Source organism: Aulostomus chinensis, chromosome 4, assembly GCF_037954235.1.
Source record: "Aulostomus chinensis isolate RoL2024-O1b breed Wild chromosome 4, RoL_Achi_v1.0, whole genome shotgun sequence".
NCBI lineage: Eukaryota > Metazoa > Chordata > Actinopteri > Syngnathiformes > Aulostomidae > Aulostomus > Aulostomus chinensis.
In genome coordinates, this window is record NC_141323.1 from 15395012 (window position 1) to 15416239 (window position 21228).

The following is a 21228-nucleotide window of genomic DNA, read 5'->3' on the forward strand; positions in this document are numbered from 1 at the left end:
AAGTACCAGAAGTTCAGGAGTTTACCAGTGTGGTTCAGTCCGCCGTGGCTCTTGTGCTTAGAAGGCTTATTATCACTCATGCTGATGAAATTGCAAATTAAGCTGCATTCTGTTGAAATGCCGCACAGCAAATCTGTCCATCTCATCTGCCGGCTAGCCAAATGTTATCCTATCATTATATATATTAATAAAGCTGAAGATAAAACTAAATCGCCCTGTAAATAAAAGCAAAAAGAACTGTAAGCTTGAGCGCTTTGAACGGCCCAAAGAAAGCAGCGGCTCCTCGTGACCCAGCCTCCCTTGAATAGCTGTAAGTCACTAAATGACCTATCCTGGTCTAGTCTCTCTCCTTGTCACACATAAACACACACGCACACGAGCGCACTTTCTTTTATTGCCTGGTGCTGTCTTTAATCCATGCTTCAACTATGTGTTTTGCAGCGAATGTCAACTCAGGTAAAGCCAGTCCTTTTTATGTATATGGAAATGAGAGTTTCTTCCAATAAATGCTTGCCATAATTCTAAATTATATGTACATGTTAAATAAGAAAAAGAACAACTTGGCCACAATCACTTGCAACCTAGTCTTTCATACAAATGTCATGACATCATGTCTGCTTGTCCCTCCAGTCCATCTCGGAAAGGAATATAGTACTTTTATGACGTTATACGATGCCTTTTATGGCTTTATAATGGAGTTTTCTGCAGCAAATTTAAATAGGGCCGTATATTTAGGAGCCCTGGTGATAGTTTGACAAACTTGGATTATAAAACCTCCTACAGGGAAGTGCATCTGACATATTTTTTATTGCACTGGATTCTACTGCTCTCACAATTTATAGGCTATGATTATTAGTATTTGCCTTTGGCCCATTGATAGGATTTGTATTGCTCAGGTGCAAGGCTGACCTCAAGTGCTGGAAAGCTTTGCACAATTTTAGATTTCTATGTTTAATATTGAAATTAAAACGTTTCTTTTGTTAATATTGTTACTATGACCAAGGCCAAGAAGTCCTCCAACCCAAACAACCATAACCAAGTTGATACCCCCCCCCCGACATTTAGCATCCTAGCTAACAGCCTATATCGCCTTTAAGCACTTAAGCTTTGCCAACTTTTGCTTTTGTTAAGAGTCCAGTGGACAAAGTTTGCACTTTTGGGATGACTTTATTGCTTCCAATGGGAAAGTTGAGTTCAGGCGAATAGCTTCGTTGTACCAGCCATGTTCAACAGATCACAGATCAGAATTTCAAAAGATTCGAGATAATAAGCACAGTTCCTTGAAAAGAAGACAGATTTGGTTTGGGTTGGCCCCTGTGGTACCCCGATTTAGCTGCCATTTCTCTCTTGCAAATGCTGGAATGTGACAACTGGTCACGGCAGAAGAAAGGGGGGTCTATACCAGATTGGATACAGTGCTGTACGGTCTGTTAGCACAGCATACTTGGCTATTACAAGTGCTGCATGTGAATCCGACCACTGAAAGCTGTTGAAGCAGAAAGAAGCCTCACCTGCTCTTTAGCGCTGGGTGTTTTGTTTTCTCCAGAACTTGCTCAAAAGCCTGTCTTTACATACAATATACACACAAATCCTCAACGTTCTCAAGATTGCTGTGTTTTTTAATTTGCGATCACGTTTCAAACTAATTCTGTTGGAGCTTTTAAGTGATTTTTTATTTGTTTTTTTTTTTTTGTTTTTTTTTTTTTTTGTTAAAGCCGAGACAGAAGGCCTTTGAGCTGAAGCAGAATGCTGGTTTGTTTCTCCAGCTGCTCCACTGGCAGAACCGAACCCTTCACATCCTCCACTGGCACTGTGATTTGTCATCAGCAATTAAAGTTGTCCTCATTATAATCTCAGCAGCAGATCAAAAGTAGCGTGGTGTCTCAAAGGAACACTGGAAGTTTGACGAGAAGTTTAGTCTCCATGGAGCGGACCTACAGTATGCCACAATGGGACCGCTCGTATCCGCATTTGATTAGCCCTCAGTTAAAACCTCCTTACCTTCCTGGGTGCTGCTTTATTGCTGAACTGGTGTCATGGGAGAACAACAGTTCAGTAAAAGTTCAGCACTTGACATTCCAACTGTGTGGATGAGAGAAAAAGGAGTTCTTGGCAGGGGATTGTAGACTCAGCTAGATATTGCCAAGGTCTGCCATGCTATTGTTGACAAGTGTGTCCACATTTAATGCTCCAAGTGTGTGTGTGTGTGTGAACAAGTTTGCATGCTGAGGTGAAAAGTGAACAGAAAACATTGGCAGTCCTTCCCGAGCCACAGCTCCTCACGACCGTGTATTCCCCGTAGAGAGAAATCAAGGCCAGACACCGAATTTGTCGCTGGTATTCAAGTCCCACAATTTAATTCAAGTAGTTTGGAGTGGGACTTCCATAATGATGAGTTTAAATGGCTTGAGGTGAACAGTTGGGTCACTGTGCCAACACTCGCAGCTCTGTGGAAGTAGGCCACAGGAATTTATTGTGGAGGCAGAAGGTAGAATGAATTAAGGAGGTAAGGGAACGGGGATTGTGCCTGGTGCCAAGATGAGACAGGATCGCGTGCTGGCGATGCTGAAGCATGTTCCTGGAGTTGTAATGGTAACCTCTGCAGAATAAAATTGGACAGAATGATTATTGCTCATTAGGGCTGTCAATTTTTCAAGTTTCAAAGTTTAAAAACAGACTTTTCGAACTAATTATAATGCAATCCACGTTACATAATCTGTAACTATGCCTCTTGAATCACTGCCTGTGAAGTGCGTTAAAATTTATTGGCATATCTTCATTACGGAATTTATCTGTCCATTAATCCTCTGCTGTTTGTGTGAGATCGGCTCACAGAGGAAGGCAAATGAGTTGTTCTTCACCCCAGCAACTTGGTCCGGTTCCTCCTGGGCCGACCCAAGATGTTCCAGGCCAGACAAGACAAACAGTCTAGCCAGTGTGTCTTGGGTCTACCACCTGGCATACCTTACTTGATCAACCCCAGCTCCACATGACGGAGCAATGGTTCTACTGCTAGTTCCCTACCAATCTGTAATACTAGCCAAAGAGTGGAGGAAGCTCATTTTGGCAACTTGTAACCGTGTTCAGTTACTACTCCAAACCTGTGACTATATTTGAGGGTTGGAATGTTGTTAATCTCTTTGACGAACATAATTGCAAATGCCACATCAATCACCTTACCGTCAAACGTGAACAAGACCCTGAGTATAAGCTACTCTATGCTCATGGTTTGTGCAGGCAATAATAATCTGGTATATGTGGAAAAATAAAGAATTTACACACAACATGCCGTATATAAATTGAGTTTTTGTTTATTTGTGGTGTGTCTGTAGGCTCAGAGGCTAATCTAAGGCAGTTGCATTTTACAAAAAAAAACAACCTTTCATCGGTGTAAAATCCCCAAAAAGCAGCCTGAAAATACTTTTTAAATGATGTCGTAACTTTTGCTTACTTAGTTTCACCAATTTAGCTGAGTAAACATTTACTGACTGAGGTCAACGGGAAAAGCACAGCGCAGACTGACATTTTCAAAACGTCGCCTGCTGAATTGCAAGCCACAGCCTTCTGGCTCCTACAGTGTTTGAATTCATTTCATATTTTACAGTTATTTTCTTCTGTATTTAAACAGGAGCTGGAATTTCAAATAAAAAGCAATGAGGAGTTTGCTCTTTCTGTCTTTGCTTTGGAAGGTAAAATAGAAGAGATACTAATTAGAATCTCTTTCAAAAACAAAGAAAGCCCCATCGTAAATCCCTGCAGAAGAAGCAATGCGGTTGCCGCAGCAACATCTGTGTGGCATTTTAATTCATATCCCCAGCCTGTACACAGCTGTGATTTATGTATTGTTCGGCCAAGTCAGAGAACCACACTCGGTCCCATTTTTAATCAAGCATTACATTTATCATTGTGGATGCAGGCGACTTGGGGAGACCGCTCTAATTACCCGTCCAAAGCCAGACGCTGTAATTAACTGCGTTACTATAGATGCAGAATTTTGGATGGACTGATTGGCTGATCGTTTGTTTTCTTGTAACATGCTGGAGGTGGTATTCTGGCGGGATCCCACCGGTAGAATGGAGGGATCGAGGGTGTTCAAGTTGGCTGCTGATGAGAGTTGGATGTGTGTGAAAGCCAAGGATTTTTTAAAAAGCCCATAAAGCTCACAGCATCCAATGCTCCTGGACATTGGCGCATTTAAATGTGTTTCTAACTGTGAATGCTGTTGGGCACATACTTAAGGTATGTGGCATATTTATTGGGTGAGATGATGCCTATAAATTTCATATTAAGGACCCCTATCTTAATGTAGATTGAGGCGGGGGGACAAAAGTGCTTGTAACAGCTTTTTTCCATCGGAGACCCCGGTGGTCTTCGGAGGTGTTCATGGAGGTGTGAAATTGTAATTGAACTGAAGTGTTAACCCTCCCGTATCTCCTCTGTTTTTTAAATTAAATTTTCTTAAAGTGAAACTGCTTTCGGTCGGGTCAGCTCGCTAAACAGGCTTCACACCGAACATCCGTAGATGGACAGGAACTTGTGACGTTCCATCATATGAAGACAAAACCAGTGCCAACGCTTCTCTGAGGTGTGAGGTATTAACTTCCCCGCCAGTCCTTTCTCGACCCACGTCAGCTTAATGCCTCGGGGGGGAGAGTGGAGCGCTAGTTTTATTAGCCATCGATTTCCCATAGCCTTTCCCCGTCGAGACGGAAGATTCATTACAGACTTTTATTGACACCATCACTCAGGGAAAGTTGCGGTGGGCACGCTTTTTGATTTTTAGCTGAGGTGGCAGTGGTGGCATTGTGGTCAGTCGGACTACTTTTACTTTATGTGATCGGGCTAATGGAAAGTGATTAATCAATCATCGAGATGGAGATGTACACCTCAATCAGTCGACTAAAATAAAAATGAGGGATTCCCACTCTTAATGATTGGGTTCATATTCATTTAACTATAACGTTTATCATGTGGGAAATCCACTTAGTTGCGTTAGAAGTCTGATTATATTAAAATCTTTTGAAAAAAAGTCCGTATTGCTCACATTATTACCTCAATAAACATTTTCCAAAGAACTTTATGGTCTCAATTTCTAGTTCAAGCAGGCTCCTTTAATACAGCATGATGTTCACTGTATGAATCAGTCATATTCCTACATCAGGAGGAAGGTTGAACAATGTATGTCGATATTAATAGCGGTGAAATTGTATTTTCCTTGTTTTTGTTGTCGGATTTATGGTGTGTTTGCAGTTCCTGAAACTTAATTATATGTTTTAGATGCTTAAACACATCTTTTTCAGCTTTCGTTTGCGCTCAAAGACTCTAAAGGTGCTTTCATAACTATAATCCACTTGTTTGGTCTAAAACTGATTGAAATTGATATATTTTCCTTTTTGTCTGCTTTGGTTTCATTTGGCACAAACTCAGTTTAAATTCAGATTATTTGCTGAGATGTACAAAAGAGGGGAGGTTGAAATGCGCTAGCAGGAATCTATATTTGGTCAAAAATTTAGTGCCTGAAGACGTGTTTGGCCCAGATGACAAAGATCCGATTTCAAGAGAAGTCAGCTGTCTTCCTGTCGAGTTACCTGTTCTGCTTAAATGTCCAGACAGGCACTTCCTGCAGTTTTGTCGGGTTGTGCCCACACTGCAGTCAAACCGCGCTTGGATTCCCTCGTGAGGTTGATGGCTTGACGCTGTTGGAGGGGGTGGTGGTTATGGACCATTTGTTTTGGTCTTCCAAACGAGCCGCACCAGTGGTTGAATGCTCGGTTGTCCCAGGGATGTCATCTCTCGCATGCGGATCCATAGCAGACGAAGACGGAGCTTTCATTCGTTTCCTGACGGTGTCATCAGTGCTAGAAGCAACAGCGCTGATGGTTTACCAGTGAGTCTGCAACCGTGGAGAAATGCTAGTCGCTGTAATCAGTATTTGGTCTTGTGGTTTGAGTACGCTTGGTTTCTATGGTAATTCTCACAATATTCCTGATTAGTTATGAGAATGCATCCGCTGGTTCTCTGGGTATTACTTTTACTGTAGCCTAGCAACACCTCTGTTGTGCACATAACCCCCCCCCCCCCCCTTCATCCTTGACATTCGAAACTGCACTATGAAGTTTAGAGATGTGAATCAACCATTATTATAAATTTAAAATACAGTTCAGCACTCACTAGTAAATCACTCTCCACTCACTGATGCGTCTGGCCTCCAGCTGCCAACCCAAACTGGCTCTGGAAACACAGCTTACGAGATTTTGGTCGGCTAAGTTAGACGATATTTCATATTAGGGAAGGTAAAAATCTTCAGTCCTCAGTCAGTAGACGTCAGGTCACAGTCAAAGTCACAGACTATTGAAGTGCACAGCACACATCCACGTTTGCTACAGACCTGTCACCCCCCGGCCTGTTTTGGGTTCCGCTAACCAGGAAACCAGCCTCACAGTGGACATGAAAGCAAGTCTGTGGCTTGACAAAAGAGGACGCCAACTTCCTGTCGCTTAGCTCAGGCGGTTTCTCTCCCTTTGAAGCCGAAAAGGCGAGCGGCAATCTGTTTCTTATGATTGGCTGCTCGGAGGTTGTAGGAGACTTTATCTCAATCAGGTATAAATGCTTGATTATGAAGCTGAAACAGCAGGACCACAGCGATGTTTGCTGATTTCATCACTGCAATTAAAATCACATCAGACCTTCATTCATGTTCTTATTCACCCTTTTTTATCAGACTTTTTTTTTTTTTTTAAACCCTGAGGAAGCAAAGCCTGATGGCTATTTTGTAACTCCTTTACATGTATTGTGAACCTATTTTACCTTTCTATCACCCAGGTTGGCAAATACTTCATTGTTACAGGAAGTACACAATAGATGTCAGGCGCAAGGAGTTACAGATATCATCAGGCTTTGCTTCCTGTCTGTAAGACTAAACTGAGGGCTAAAAAAAAAAAAAATCCTGTAGCGTGCAAGAACTTTTCATGAATGAAGCCCGTTACTTTATCACTGTCAGCAAAGCAGTATTGTCTATTTGGAGCTTTAGAAGAACTGTCCATTTGTAATGATGTTGTAAGTTACAGTCCGCTTATCGTACTCTGGATTTTTGCTAACTTAGCTTGATAAGCTATAGCACCCAGGTAGGCAAATGTTACACGTTTTCTAAGCTAGCATGAATAATAAAAGCTAAGCTAAGCTAACCTCCCTAATAAGTTACTGTCCCAAGATGTGTTGTTACAAATTCAACAAAACTTTTTTTTTTTAAAGAGTTTTTAAGTAACTGTTAAAGCATTATTGTGCTTTTACAGAAGAAATGATTTTATCTTTCTACAGCATATCATATTTTGGTTTTTTTTCTGGGGTTTGAATATGAAGCCTTTGAATAAAAATTGATGTTTGTGATTTCACCGGGGTTTTATTGTATTCATGCATGGATGCGACTTGTACGCACATATGTTTATCATGTTAGCTTCATAAACTCAAATGAAATATGGAATGGTTATTCCGTGGATGTAGCCGGCAAGAAATGGGCTAAAATGAGACGGCGTTCTTTGATAGGTGCAGCTTTTAAAAAAAAAAATAACGCAGACCTTCAGATGAATCTCTGCATGAAGAGTTAAAATAAAGTCAATTAAACTGCCTTTCTACCCTCCTGGGAGAACACTCAGAAATGCAGCACGGGTTATTTTTAGTCAATGAAAAGAACAGGAACATATACGTTGCTATCTTAAGTACGTCCTTATCTTCTGTCACAAGTTTGTTTTCTCACTCTCTCTCTCTCTCTCTCGCTCTATAAAAAGATGAAAATCTCCAATTATTTCCTTCTTTTCTCATGTCATCACTGCCCAGCTATGTTGAACGCGACCCAAAAACAGTTTATCACTTCACACATTTTATAAATGATGGAAAGAATAAATAATTTCATCTGAACTGGGCTTAAAAACCCCTCTAATGAATGTCACATTTCCTTTTTGACACACCGCAAAAGGGAAGAGGCTCTGCAAAGCTTAGAATAAATCTTTCACTGCTGGGTCTCTGGCAGACTTTTTATGAATGCTATCAGGACATTTATGCGTTTTTTTTTTCCCCCCCCTTTCCCCCCATCCCTCTCCCTCCCATCGCCGTGCCAGTTTGGCGTGGGACGGAGTGTGGGAAAGCGGCAGCGGTGCCACTTCTGGTCGGAGTATTGTTCTGTCGTTGACGTATGAATGTTTGAGTACACCCTTAATGCTCACTTCCTGAACTAGCAGATATACAAACTAAACAGATGTGCTGATAAAAAGGAAATACTTTACCAATGTTGTCTGTGTACTTAGTAAGAGTCCGACTGAAGTCATATCTAATTGTTTTGCTGTCAAACGTAAAGTAGAAAAAGAAGAAAGTGCCATACAGCTAGTTTCCTGTTCTCTTCCTCTTTCATCATCACATCTCCCGCCTGTCATCCTACTGTGGCCACATACTGGCAGGATTATAGCTGCTGATAATGAGCCAATGAATAAATCACTCACCCAGCCAGCGAGCTTAATGGCGACGAGCCTGATCATTCAATCTTGCTCTGTGAAGGGTGGGGGCTGCTGGAGATGGGGGAGGGAGGGTGAGGACAGATCTCACGTGGTGCCGGACAACAGGCTTCCTACTGGGGTAACCGTGGTTTTCATTTTTAATACCGCCGCCAGCTGTGGCGTTAAAAACCGATGGGATGAGTTCTCCTGCCACGAGGAAGCGGGACGCTCTCTCTAGATTATTGATTGTGTCACCGTGCATGCGGAGACTTGAGCACGCGCTGACCCTTTAATTGGATTATTCGTTGACCTCTGACCTCTGCGCATGTCTCAGAAATTCTGAGCACTCCGTGGTCACTTTCTAATCCCTTTTAGAAGTAAATGAACACAGAGGTGATCTGGACCCCAACACTCAAACGCCCCCTGACATCACTCTTTGAACAGGCTACCGCTTAAAAATTAGATTCATAATTGGTTCTTCCTTCCCCTTCTAATACAGGACTCAAATTGAAAAAGCAGTCATGCTAAAGGCCCCATCCATGGGGTCTTTATGGCGCTTATTTAACCCTCAATTTTGTCTTACAGACAGGAAGCAAAGCCTTTGTTAGATGAGGCCCCAAAAACAATTGGAGGCTTTAACAACAATTTAACTCGGACCACTACAAAATAATAAGTTATTGAATATCCAGGGATTATTGATAGATCTTGAGGTTGTAGTGGTCCAGCCTGGAGTTTTACCAAGGCTTTTACTGCAGAGTGTGACAAGAGGTGTTGGGGGGTGGGTGGGGGCGCCTTGAATCTGTTATGATGAGAGAAGATTAACAAGATGGCTGCCAATATTGTTCTCCTTGGCTTCACTTCAACACATTCTCATCTGCGTTCCCGTTCAAAGCCAACATGGTCGTGTTTACTTACAGAGGTGTGTTAGCCGTAGATTAACACTGTGCGAGTACGCCTGTCTGCCGCTCGTCTGTGTGCCTAATTAGTGCCCTGATTGCACCGTAAGGGGATGGAAATTTAATAGATTTCAGCCAGACAAGGGGGCCTGGGCCACTATTGCATTAGTGGAAATAAAAAAGAGAGACAGGAGCAGAAAGGAAGACGGTTAAAGAGCTTCACTTAGAGATTATATTAAAAAGTCGATTAAACAGGAAGTGAAAGAGAAGGTGATGATATTCATGAAATCCCGACCAGGCCGATTTCCTTTGGCAGCACCATTTTTTTTAAGAATTATGTCGTCGCCGCTGTCAGGAAAACGGAGGATGCTGCAAAGGTCCTGATGATATTACGCTACAGATGTTTATGACTGCAGTTTGGTCACTTCAGGGTTTTCGCAAAGTATTTCAGTATTGCTCTGCTTTCAACACGGAAAGTTTGTTTATTGCACGGGACAGGCCGTGCCATGTAGTGAGGTGGACGGTTTGGTAAATTGCGCTTTACAAGGATGCAACAAGGGAAACAAGTTTGTTTTTATAGAAAGACGTTTCTGGAAGTTTTTAGTCGCGGGAGAGAGTAAAGATCCCTCCAGCGAGCCTCAGACTGCAGCTGGTAAATATCTTCAATGCATTTAAGAGGCCACGGAGATTTAATTAGCAGCGGGATTGTGTCGTACGCAATTTGTTTAGTTCTGTACAGCGCAACACGGACAAACAGGACATCTAAATACACTTTCTTTGTTTTAGGAACATAAAAGGATTACCAAACAAGCGTTAGACTGAGACGGATATGGCAAATTCAGCTGCTAAATGATAGATTTGCGTCACATAAATAGTAAACACCAAGGGGATTCAGACGCTTCTGCAGCGATACAAACACGGAGTTCCGCTAGACACTCATTTCAGTGTCTTCGTATCGTATGATGAATAAGATAAAAACAAATACCCCTTTTTCCGATATGTGCCTCTTGTGAATGTTAAACATCAGAGCGTGGCATATATACATATATATATATATATATATATATATATATATATATATATATATATATATATATATATATATATATTAGCACATTAAACATATATTGGCACACTGTTACTGAGGGAGGCCCGGTGAGCGTCTGTAGGCAGCCGCTGTACATGGAAAAGCAAATTACTGGTGGTGAGATCACTGCTGGGGAGGCGGTGGTTGGCTTCATTTACATACTGAAAGGACACATACCCAAAAGCTGAAAGACGGCCAATCTTCTCTTCTCTAAAAGCAGCGGACAGGTGAAAGAAGACCTCACCCTGTCACAAATGGAAATCCACTAATGTCTCTTTTCAGGCCCTGATGACCCCCCCACCCCACCCCCGTCCCACCCCCACTGGAAAAAAAAAAAAAAAAAAAACTGTAGGAAAAACTGAAAAGCCCAAACCCGTCCTGTACTTTGAGGATTGTGAATAGAGTGCCTGCCCCACATACGGCTGCTGAATACAAAAGACCCCCCTCTGTAAGAGCGATCACTACGGGAGACCGCGCGATGTGTACCGCCGCGCAACAACGGTCCTCAATGAAGCCATCACACACAAACACACACGTGCACACAAACACCTTGCATGTAACTGTTAATTCACGCGCAAAAACACAACACCGGCGAGTGGAAGCCATTCTCCAGACCCTCATGGCTAATGCATTCTTTTCATCCTGTGGTGGAGGGCAGGAGCAGGCGGGAGACGAGCGGTTGGTTGGTGCTGATTTGAATATTTAAATTATTTATCAGCAGTGTGTATTGAGACCAAAGACATACCATGGGACCGAGGGTGAATCTAGCCCCGTCTGCATTCAATAGTGTGCCATTACTGCCAGAGGGGACAGTAAAGTGAAAGTTGGATTAAGTTTGACACTTTATGTATATGAGGTTTTTTGTGTGTGTGTGCTCATATAGAGGCTACGGTAATGCCAGATTGCTGTATTTCCCCTGCAAGACAATATAAATATATCATTAAACTTTCTATCATATTTAAGTAACCTCCCACCATCATGTCATACCCTGTACTGCATCAGAACTATAAAACACGCTATACATTGTGACATGGGGAAGTGCAGTAAAAAAGGGAAAGCGGATGATGTAATGGTCCAAAGAACTGCCGGATATCGAAAACTCCACTTGGGATGTGTTGTAACTGAGCCTGGTTTGATTTTCTTTTAACGGAGAACAATGTCGGGAAGTGGCGGAATTTACTACAGCTCACGTGATAACAGGATTATAGGCTTGACAGGGTGAAGAAAGAAGAGAAAAAAGCTTGAATCAAGAATAATATGATGAATTATAGCCCTGGCGTGTGAGGGCTTGTGTGCAATTTTCCGTCCTGTTTTTTCTGGTTTTTTAATTTCTTCTCTTTTTTTAAAATCTCACTATCAGTTTGTTAGTTTTTTTTCACACCGCCCCCCCCCCTACCCCCACCACCACCACCCCCCCCCCCCTCTCATGCTGAGACTGCAAGCTCAGTCCGTCCATTATGCTCCAAGTTACAATCTCCAGACAAAGGAAGTCCCGGGTGCCCCCCTCCCCTACACACACACACACACACACACACACACACAATTTGCTGTCCTTTTTCCTCGATGGTGTGCCACACACAAAGACAGAAGCAGTGCTAATGATCATCAACAGCCTTGTGTGTCATCATGAAACCAAATCACAGTTCACAGCCGAGGGGGGCCACCGTTATGGGGACCTGTTCAGTGAGGTAAAACTACCCCCCCCCCCCCAAAAAAAAAGCCGCTTTGAAATAGAAACCTGATGGAGAGCAATGGAGGAGGGATCCCTCTTCTTGGATGGACAGACAGGAAACAGAATGGATCGATAACATCGCAATATACGACATTTGATGACAGGAATTTGCGGTGGATTTTGCTGACACCTGCACACGTTACAAAGTGGTCACGGGTCCTAAGACCTGCTCGTTGAGTGCGAGTGCGCTTTCACTACGCAGGTGAGGTTCAACCACTTATTTGCTTTGTGTTGGAACTTGTCAAAGCAGTACAGTTGTGCTCTTGTTGGGACCAAAACAAAAGGTCCAAAACCACTTCTCCCGGGCAGTATTGGCCCGTTCCCAAGTGAATCCTGCGTTATTTCAGTTGCAGTTACACTTAACATCCACATAGTTTTGTCTGGTGTCTGTCAATCCGTAAAATGTATTGATAATGCCCCCTGCCTTTACTGAAAGGAACTGCGTTTCTATACAAACGGATAGAAACACCACCTGCTAGCTAGCAGGCTGTAGATTTCAGATTTGGTCGAGGTTCTTACAAGAGTGAATGGACTTTCAGAACAATGAAGAAACAAGGCACTAGAGCACAGCCAGACCCAGTTACAGGAGGGTGAACCAAAATGTGGATTTTTTATTTTTATTTGGTCCACTTGAAGTTCAAAGCCAACAAGCAAAAAATGTATCAATTTCAATTTGATTCGGAACAAACAGACTATGAAAAGTGCTACGAATGTGCTTTTCTCTCCCATCTGACAATTCAGGCAATGATTCGAACAGTTTCCGTTCTGGTAAGGAGAAAGCACAAGCTTCATTATTGTTGTGCTGTAACCTCAGATCGCAGATTTACACGAGAGACTTCTTTCAAGCTTTTTTTCCACCATGTTACCCCTGTGACCAGCTCCCTTTTCCTCCCTATTGTCCCTGTGTGTTAGTTTCCCAGGCAGCCTCTTCCGGCAGATTTCCTGGTTTCAGGAAAATCCCATTTACACCGATTATTTGTATTGACACTATATTGTTTGCATTTGGTCGAACTGCAGCATCGTTTTCACGTCAGAGTTCTGTTTATTCCGATGGGGTCCGGCTTGTTTTAGTCACCATCTCATCCATCACTCTCACTTCCTGCTGTGAACCTCGTGTTGTACACAAACGCGGCTCGTGTCCTCGGTAACGATCCCTGTAATTATGGGAATCAACAGCAGCCTCAAGGGTGGGTAACCATCTGTCCGTATGTGTGACACATGTACACACTGTGTATGTGTGACACACTTACACGCTGTGTATGTGTGAAACCGACAATGCACACACGTCTGTGTATTTCATCACACATCCTGTGGGCTGTTTATAATATTTGGAGTCCACATTGAATTTTCTTTACAATTCGACGTACGAGTGGATCACAAGAAAGATGGAAAAGTGATTATCCTGTAAAAGGGCTTTCCATTTCTCTTTTAAAGTCTTATTCTAAACGGTTCAGCCCAGGGTCGGTCTTGACAGTGTTGGATTGATACCCCCCAAATGTGTGAGGCACTAAGCTGTATGTGTTGTTTGTGAATAACAGTGTTGCACTTTGCAGTCCATCCCCGCTGCTTCATCTCACTGCCGGTCGCACATATGGCGACATTCAAACTGCAAGCAAACAAGGGCCAACACTGATTATTGACACCCCCTGCACATGATTCATGTCATGCAAATCTCATGGAATCTTATCTTTTCATTCCGTTGTGTGACACTTCCTTATGTTGTTCTAAATCAGGATCAAGGTACAATTTTTTTGCTGTGTGAATTCAGTCTGAAAAGACTGGTCTGATTTAATGCGTCATTTATGTCATCCAGTATCAACACTTGTCACAACTGCGTGCAGACTGGCAAGAGGTACTTCAAAGATTCAATATAGTTCTTTGGTCTGTTGGTATATATGGTTCTGAGAGGCAGGTCAAAGTTTTCGGAGAATGGTAAATTGACTCAATTTTATATCGCGCTTTTCTACCTTAGCGGCACTCAAAGAGCTTTACAGTGTCATCTCATTCACCCACTCACACTCACACTGATGGTGGAGGCTGCCATGCAAGGCACCAAACTACTCATCAGGAGCAATTATGGGTCCAGTATCTTGCTCAAGGACACTTCGACATGGTCACCGGGGTCGAGGATCGACCCTTCGGTTGCTGGACGGCCACTCAACCCCTGACCCATAAGAGAAGCAAAACTTGAGTAACAGCATGGAACTGCTTTGTGTTTGTCTCGCAGAACAGATCTCTGTTTTGTGGCAACAGGTGCCCTCCTCTCCATATCTGAACGCTCTGCCGGGCATTTAAAATAACAGACGTTCTGTCAAACCTCTTGTGCTGTAGGTGGTCCAAACAAACAGAGCCAGTGCAGTAGTTTAAGAAGTCCTGCTCCACCCTGCTGGCCTTTGTGCATCGCAGAGGAACCCGGTGTATTTTAGGCGTGAGGATTACAGTGTGAAGGATACTAGTAAAAAGACTCCAAACCGTCCACCAGTGATTATGTATCACATTCTAAACACTTCCTAGATGTTATGCCAAAGGAGTAATTTTAGTCCTCTGTCTTTCTGCAGCCGAGCAATCAAGACCAACCAGGACCTTCTTCCTGTGACTCCCTGGACCAACATCCTGTACGATGACTTCTGGGGTACCCTGCTCACTCACAGCGGCAGCCACAAGTCCTTCCGTCCACTCTGCACCCTCTCCTTCCGCCTCAACTACACCCTTCACGGCCTGCGTCCCTGGGGCTACCACCTGCTGAATGTAGTGCTGCACGGCCTTGTCACAGCCCTCTTCACAGCCTTCAGTCGCCAGCTGCTGGGTGGAGGACTGTGGAGTCTTCTGGCGGGTCTTCTTTTTGCTTCTCATCCAGTGCACACAGAGGCAGTCGCCGGCGTGGTGGGGAGAGCGGACGTTGGCGCTGCGTTGTTTTTCCTGCTGTCTCTTTTCTGCTACATAAGACATTGTGGACTTCGAGGAGACCCATGCAGGACCTTTGAGAGCAGCCGTTATGGGGACAGCTCGGTCCCCCGCTGCTGGGGCTGGATGCTGCTCAGCCTGTGGTGCGCAGCAGCCAGTATGCTATGGAAAGAGCAGGGGGTGACGGTACTGGCTGTGTCAGCTCTATACGACCTCTTCGTCTTCCAGAGACTCCGATTTCGTCAGGCGCTTCTACTCCTGCTAGGAAAGGTAAATTGATGCACATTTCGTGGGCTTGTGGGAGTGCTGGCTCTCATTAACGGTCCCAGTATATGGTGTACTTCAAAATGAGTGCGTTTGCATGGAAATTGTGTTTGCTTTTAATTAGAGGCGTAATTAGGAAAGCTGTTTGACCGTGTTTGAACTGCACAGCTGGTGCATGACAAATACGCTATTTGTCACTGAGCAAATCTGAGGAAACTATAAGCAGAGCAGAGGTTCTCCACTTCCTTGCATCGTCGCTAACAACTTCAATTTGCTGCTGTAAATAGATGAGTAGACACAAACCAAGATTAGGATCTGATCTTAATTATGTTTGTGTTTGAGTGCACTTCGGAAAAAAAAAACCTACAGTTGAACAGGAAAAGGTTGTTGTTTTTTATGTTAGTAATTTAACAAAAGATATGTGCTGAAAAAACAGAATTCTCTGAAAATTTGACTCTGATAAATGACTTGGTCTCCGCGTCAAGTCAGCTGTGCAAACACACACAAACACCACACACGCTACGCTTCCTCTGCAGGACTCGAAACTCAAGTTACTCGAGGGGGACAACCTTGACGCAGTGACTCATCTGATTAGGGGAATCAGGCTGACTGGAAAGCTCCTTCGCAAAGGCACTCTCCATCTGATTAGACAAACTGCTCCTCAGCCATCATGATGGCCCTCGTAAAATGCATAACTAGCTTAATAAAAAGTCCCCTTGGGTTTACAGAGGAAGGGCACTCTGAAACTGAGTGTGTGCTATTTTATAGTGGTTTCCTCTTGTGGAAAACTCCATAAATACCTTCCTTTACTGTGATGCGGTGTAACCTTGTATAGTGCATCACTAGCAACTTCCTGTGGAACTTTCTAACTTTTTTTTGACAAACTCCCGACACTGCCAGTGTCCAAAATGAAAACGCAAGAAACCCACAAGTGCGCAAGATGTTACTGCACCTGTGAGGCAGCTTCTCCCGTTGTTGTCCCTGGCAGAACGATGAGCCACGGACTCACAGTGAGCGACCCCAGGAGATCAAAGAGGAGTTATACATTCATATTTTTCTAACTCTTTATTGCTTGGCGGGATTGACTCGTGTGACTGCTTTCATAACTGCAGCAGATGCTCACCAACATGTCTTTAAAATTTGACTCAAGCAGACTTTGTGGGCTGCTACGCCATGTTGGAGTAGCGACGCAGCAGGAAAGTCATTAATTTGTTTATTGGAGGGACAAAACAACGCACGGTCATGAATGTAAAGCCAGAAAATAATTAAAGTACATCACATCTTCTTCAATGAGTGTCATTAAAACCCCCAAAACCTATTTTTATGGATGCTTTTTCCAACTAAGTGGGAATATTCTGATGGATGAATGAATGAATTGCTTTTATTTTCACGATCCCTGTCTCATGTTTCCTGTTTTATTTTGTAGTCATGTCCTGTCTTCCTGACCTCCTTCCTGTGATTACCTCATGTGTCTCACCTGGGTGATTGCACCACCTGTGTCTTGTTTCCCCTCTTGTATTTAACCTGTGTGTCTCCTCAGTTACCGGTTGGGTCATTCTGTCAGGTTGCGAGTTTGTGGGATGATGGAGACCCAAATGCAGACAGTAGGGATGGTGCAAAAAGAGGTTTATTGGGAGCAACGGAGGCTTGAGACGGGGACACTGGCGGCTTGAGACGGGGAGAGCTGGAGGCTTGAGACGGGGAGAGCTGGAGGCTTGAGACGGGGAGAGCTGGAGGCTTGAGACGGGGAGAGCTGGAGGCTTGGAAACTTGGGGACTTGGGGACTTGGAAACTTGGGGACTTGGAAACTTGGGGACTTGGAAACTTGGGGACTTGGAAACTTGGGGACTTGGAAACTTGGGGACTTGGAAACTTGGGGACTTGGAAACTTGGGGACTTGGAAACTTGGGGACTTGGGGACTTGGGGACTTGGGGACTTGGACGACGACGACGACAATGACAGCAAAAATGACCCAACCAGTAACTGAGGAGACACACAGGTTAAATACAAGAGGGGAAACAAGACACAGGTGGTGCAATCACCCAGGTGAGACACACAAGGTAATCACAGGAGGGAGGTCAGGAAGACAGGACATGACTACAAAATAAAACAGAAAACACGAGACAGGGATCGTGACATTTATATTTACGCATGAAGTGATGAATGCTCAACAAACTATGTCCAGCCCGCGCAGGTTTACTAGACTCAACACATTTATGATTTCCAACCAAAGAAGTATTTACTAGCTGCAGCTTCTGCAACAAAATTCACTTCATCATGTTTAAAGAAGGTAAACTTTAGGAATCAATCAGGATAGTTTCTTTTCAAGGCCCATATAGATTATTTGTAATTAAAGGAGGCAGATATTCGGTTGCAGAAAATTTTAAAATGTCCATGTCGAGTGAGAAAATTAATGTGTCTGGAGTTTCTTGCGGGATGTCACTGAATGGAATTACAAAATAAAATTGGCTGTGAGTCAAAATTTACAGACTGTACCTACAACAATGTTTTTTCCGTTTTCTTCTGGTACATTTAAGATTGAAAAAACTTGAGAAATGTCCAGCTACCAACAATATGAAAAATGCTGAAAATCTAATTCGATGATGTGTTGATCCCTCCTCTACTAATTGAACTGTCCAGGATTTCCTCTGTACCAAATTAATTAACATGACCAAAGCAACCGTCTTGACCACGTTGCAGGGCTAACTTTTGGCTAATATTTAGCTTGACATCTGCTGTAACTGTCAAGATGTTAACTCTCCATTTTGCTCTTCAATCTGACATTTCCCAAACTCTAACAGGTTCATGTGGGGATGAAAGAATACATTTGTGCTAACCAATCCGTAGAGACCACTGAAGAACTAATATACTGTGAAGGGAAAAAGTGAAAATAATATTCAGGAAAAGAAGTTGTAGACGTCATCTTTCAACCAACTCCTTCCTGTCATCTCAAATTTCTAACCGGACCATAAACTATAACCGGGAAACGGAAAAGGAAGTCTTGCTGGATATCTACTTGTAGCAGCAGAGGCCCCGAAGCCCCAGTGGCTCTTCATAGCTGATGGGGTTCACAACCGGGGCCACCACTGATGCGAGGGCATTGGCATTGGTGGGGATTCAAGAGGAGAGTGGAGCAGAAAACAAGTTGGCCCTGCTCAAGCGGCTGATTGGCTGATTGATTGTTCCTCTCGTTGGATTGATTGTTTTTCAACCGAGCAACGGCCGTTTCATGTCGTGATTCCAGACGCGTCAGTCAAGTCTGGAGGTGGACGGAATGGTCTGGACCCAGGGAACTATTATATGGGATTTTATTGTATTATCAGATGGTCCATTTTGTTCATGTATGGGAAAAAAAAAATGTCTGGGACTTAAAACCACTACCCAGGAAGGCACCAAGCACTACTTACTCCATTGTTCCAGTCTGTTGCTTTACAGTCTTAAAGATTTCATCACCCTCAGTAATTGTCAGAAGCCATCATGAACAAATCACCATTTATTTCCATGCGCAGGGATGCAACTGCAGCCTCCGTGTCTTCACTCAGACACAATCCTTCGGGCCAGAGTCTCTGTGCCAGGTGAGTTCCTGGTGCCAACATTGCCCAGCGCCGGACACCAGCCTCAACACATCTAGCTCGGCCATCGCTTTGGCAATGACCTCTTGTATCGCCCCGGTCACAGTTATCTTGGCAGAAAACTCGTATGTGGCGGAGCCAACCATGAGGGCAATTGTTTCCTCGATAATGAGCCAGTCAGGCATGGGAACACAAAAGGCTGACAGATAGAGAGAGAGAATAAGCAATGGAGAGGGAAACTATGCTCTCACTTCCTTTCTTTTATCTCCTCTTGGTCTGGGGAATGGACGTCTTCTGTATCGTTCTGCAACAAACCTGCTGCTGAATTGTGGATGAGAACAAGCCAGCACAAATCCAGCAGCATTTTCTTTTTCATTTTTCTTTTGTTCCTTTTTCTGTCACAATGAATCAAGTGAATGCAAAACCCTCCGCTTTAGATTACCTGACCGTTGCTTCACATCAGCCTCGAACAATGAAGAAATGCAAATCAGCTGTCGTGAAGCAGAAGGGACAGATGTGATTTTGGACACTTCATTTCTCATTCTATTAACTCCCTAATCAGACTGAGATGAGATTTCAGATGAGACTAGGTAGGACGGCAGGAGACAAAGGAGCGTGCACTGCGCTCTATCGAAAAAGACAAATTTAAAAGGCAAAAAGAGTCTCATATGAATTAATAGCTTTGTTCTGTCCGTACAAAGATTGTCAAGGACAGTGAAGTAAACTGTGAAATCTCAGTAGGCAACATTGCATTTCTATCCATCCATCCATTTTCTACCTCTTATCCGGTTAAGGGTTGCGGGGGGGTGGAGTCTATCCCGGCAGCCTTCAGGCGAGAGGCGGGGTTCACCCTGGACAGGTCACCAGTCCATCACAGGGCCAACACATAAAAACAGACAACCATTCACACTCACAGTCACACCTACGGTCAATTTAGAGTATCAATCAGCCTCGTCCTCTCTTGATGTCTTTGGACTGTGGGAGGAAGCTGGAGTACCAGAGAGAACCCACACAGGAACAGGGAGAACATGCAGACTCCACACAGAAGGATCCCGTGCCCAGGCCAGGACTCAAACCTGGAACCCGAACCCTGAACCTTCTTGCTGTAAGGCGACAGTGTGAACCGCTGCACCACCGTGCCGCCTACATTGCATTTCATTTGTGTAAATGTTCAGCTAAAAATGTAAAACTTGGAAAGCTCTGAATCATAAAGGTGTGACATTTTCCTCCAAGACAAATAAAGCTGGATTTACCTTAGCTCCTAATCCACCCCTCGGTATTCCACACCTTTGTGGGTTTTAACAGATACTGGGGGCCAAAGACAATGGAGGGAGTTGTGCCAGTAAAGTGTTCCTGTTCTTCCTCATTTAGCTCAGTGAACACTGGAGGCAAGCAGATGAATTTCTGTGCTGCCGGCTGACGGCTTGATGGATGTTGTGCCAATTATGCCGTAGCAGAAGCGTTGAGCTGTGCGAGGCTGCTTACCGCTGCAGGTTCTGTTGAATTCATGGGCATGTTGGAATGCTGAAAGTTGCATTTCTTGACAGTTTCAGGTCCAGCGACTCAGTTTTACAACATGCATGAAAGCTATCCTTGATTAATAGCCCAAATGAAGGAACTTTCAAGCTATAAATTAGGCGACTAAACTAAATGAGATGCACGACCCAAGTGCGTCATGAGCTGTGTTGTACAAGCCTGTCTTTGATAGTGATGTCCTGACATTTCTCAAATAGAAAGCACTTTAGATGTCAAGTTAACACCCCTGGCTCGCTGGCTTTGATCAGCTGTCCTTGTAGACGCCGCCGGGGTTTCACCTTGTGACCCGTCTCATTAATAGCCTCATTGCCGGCAGTCGTAGGGCTTTCATTTAGAGAACTATGGGGTCACTTTATCAAAGTCAGTCCTCAGTGGCAGCCGTGGTGCTGTCTGATGACTTAGCTGAACTGCTGGAAGTCAAAGAAACCAGAGCACATTAGACAGCTGGAAAGAGCACTGGATGAAGGCCTTTGTTGTACCTTTCGCCATAATTTACAGTGCTTGTTGAATGAAATATGAGCAATGCTGCATGTATGTTATACAAATTCTCCATTAAAAAATGTTTCCTTGCATCCTGCATTTAAAAGATTAGGAGCTTGTCCATGTCACGAGGGCCATCTGGCTGCTGTTTTGCCTTTGATAATACTAGAATATATGGCTGCATCATTGCAAAAGAAAAAAAAAACATCTAGATTGGACTAATATTGCAATGTCATTTGCAATATATCCACTTTTCTGGGTTTTATTGTG

At 43.7% G+C, this 21228-nt stretch overlaps 1 protein-coding gene across 2 annotated transcripts in view; it reads left to right on the forward strand.

The window, feature by feature from the left end:
• Positions 1–21228, forward strand: part of tmtc2a (transmembrane O-mannosyltransferase targeting cadherins 2a) — a 59008-nt gene that overhangs the window by 14455 nt on the left and 23325 nt on the right. For both annotated transcript variants that reach the window (XM_086202038.1, XM_086202039.1), the window contains exon 2: positions 14760–15375. In XM_086202038.1, coding sequence (XP_086058164.1) covers positions 14760–15375 — 616 coding nt within the window. The remainder of the gene's footprint in view (positions 1–14759; positions 15376–21228) is intronic.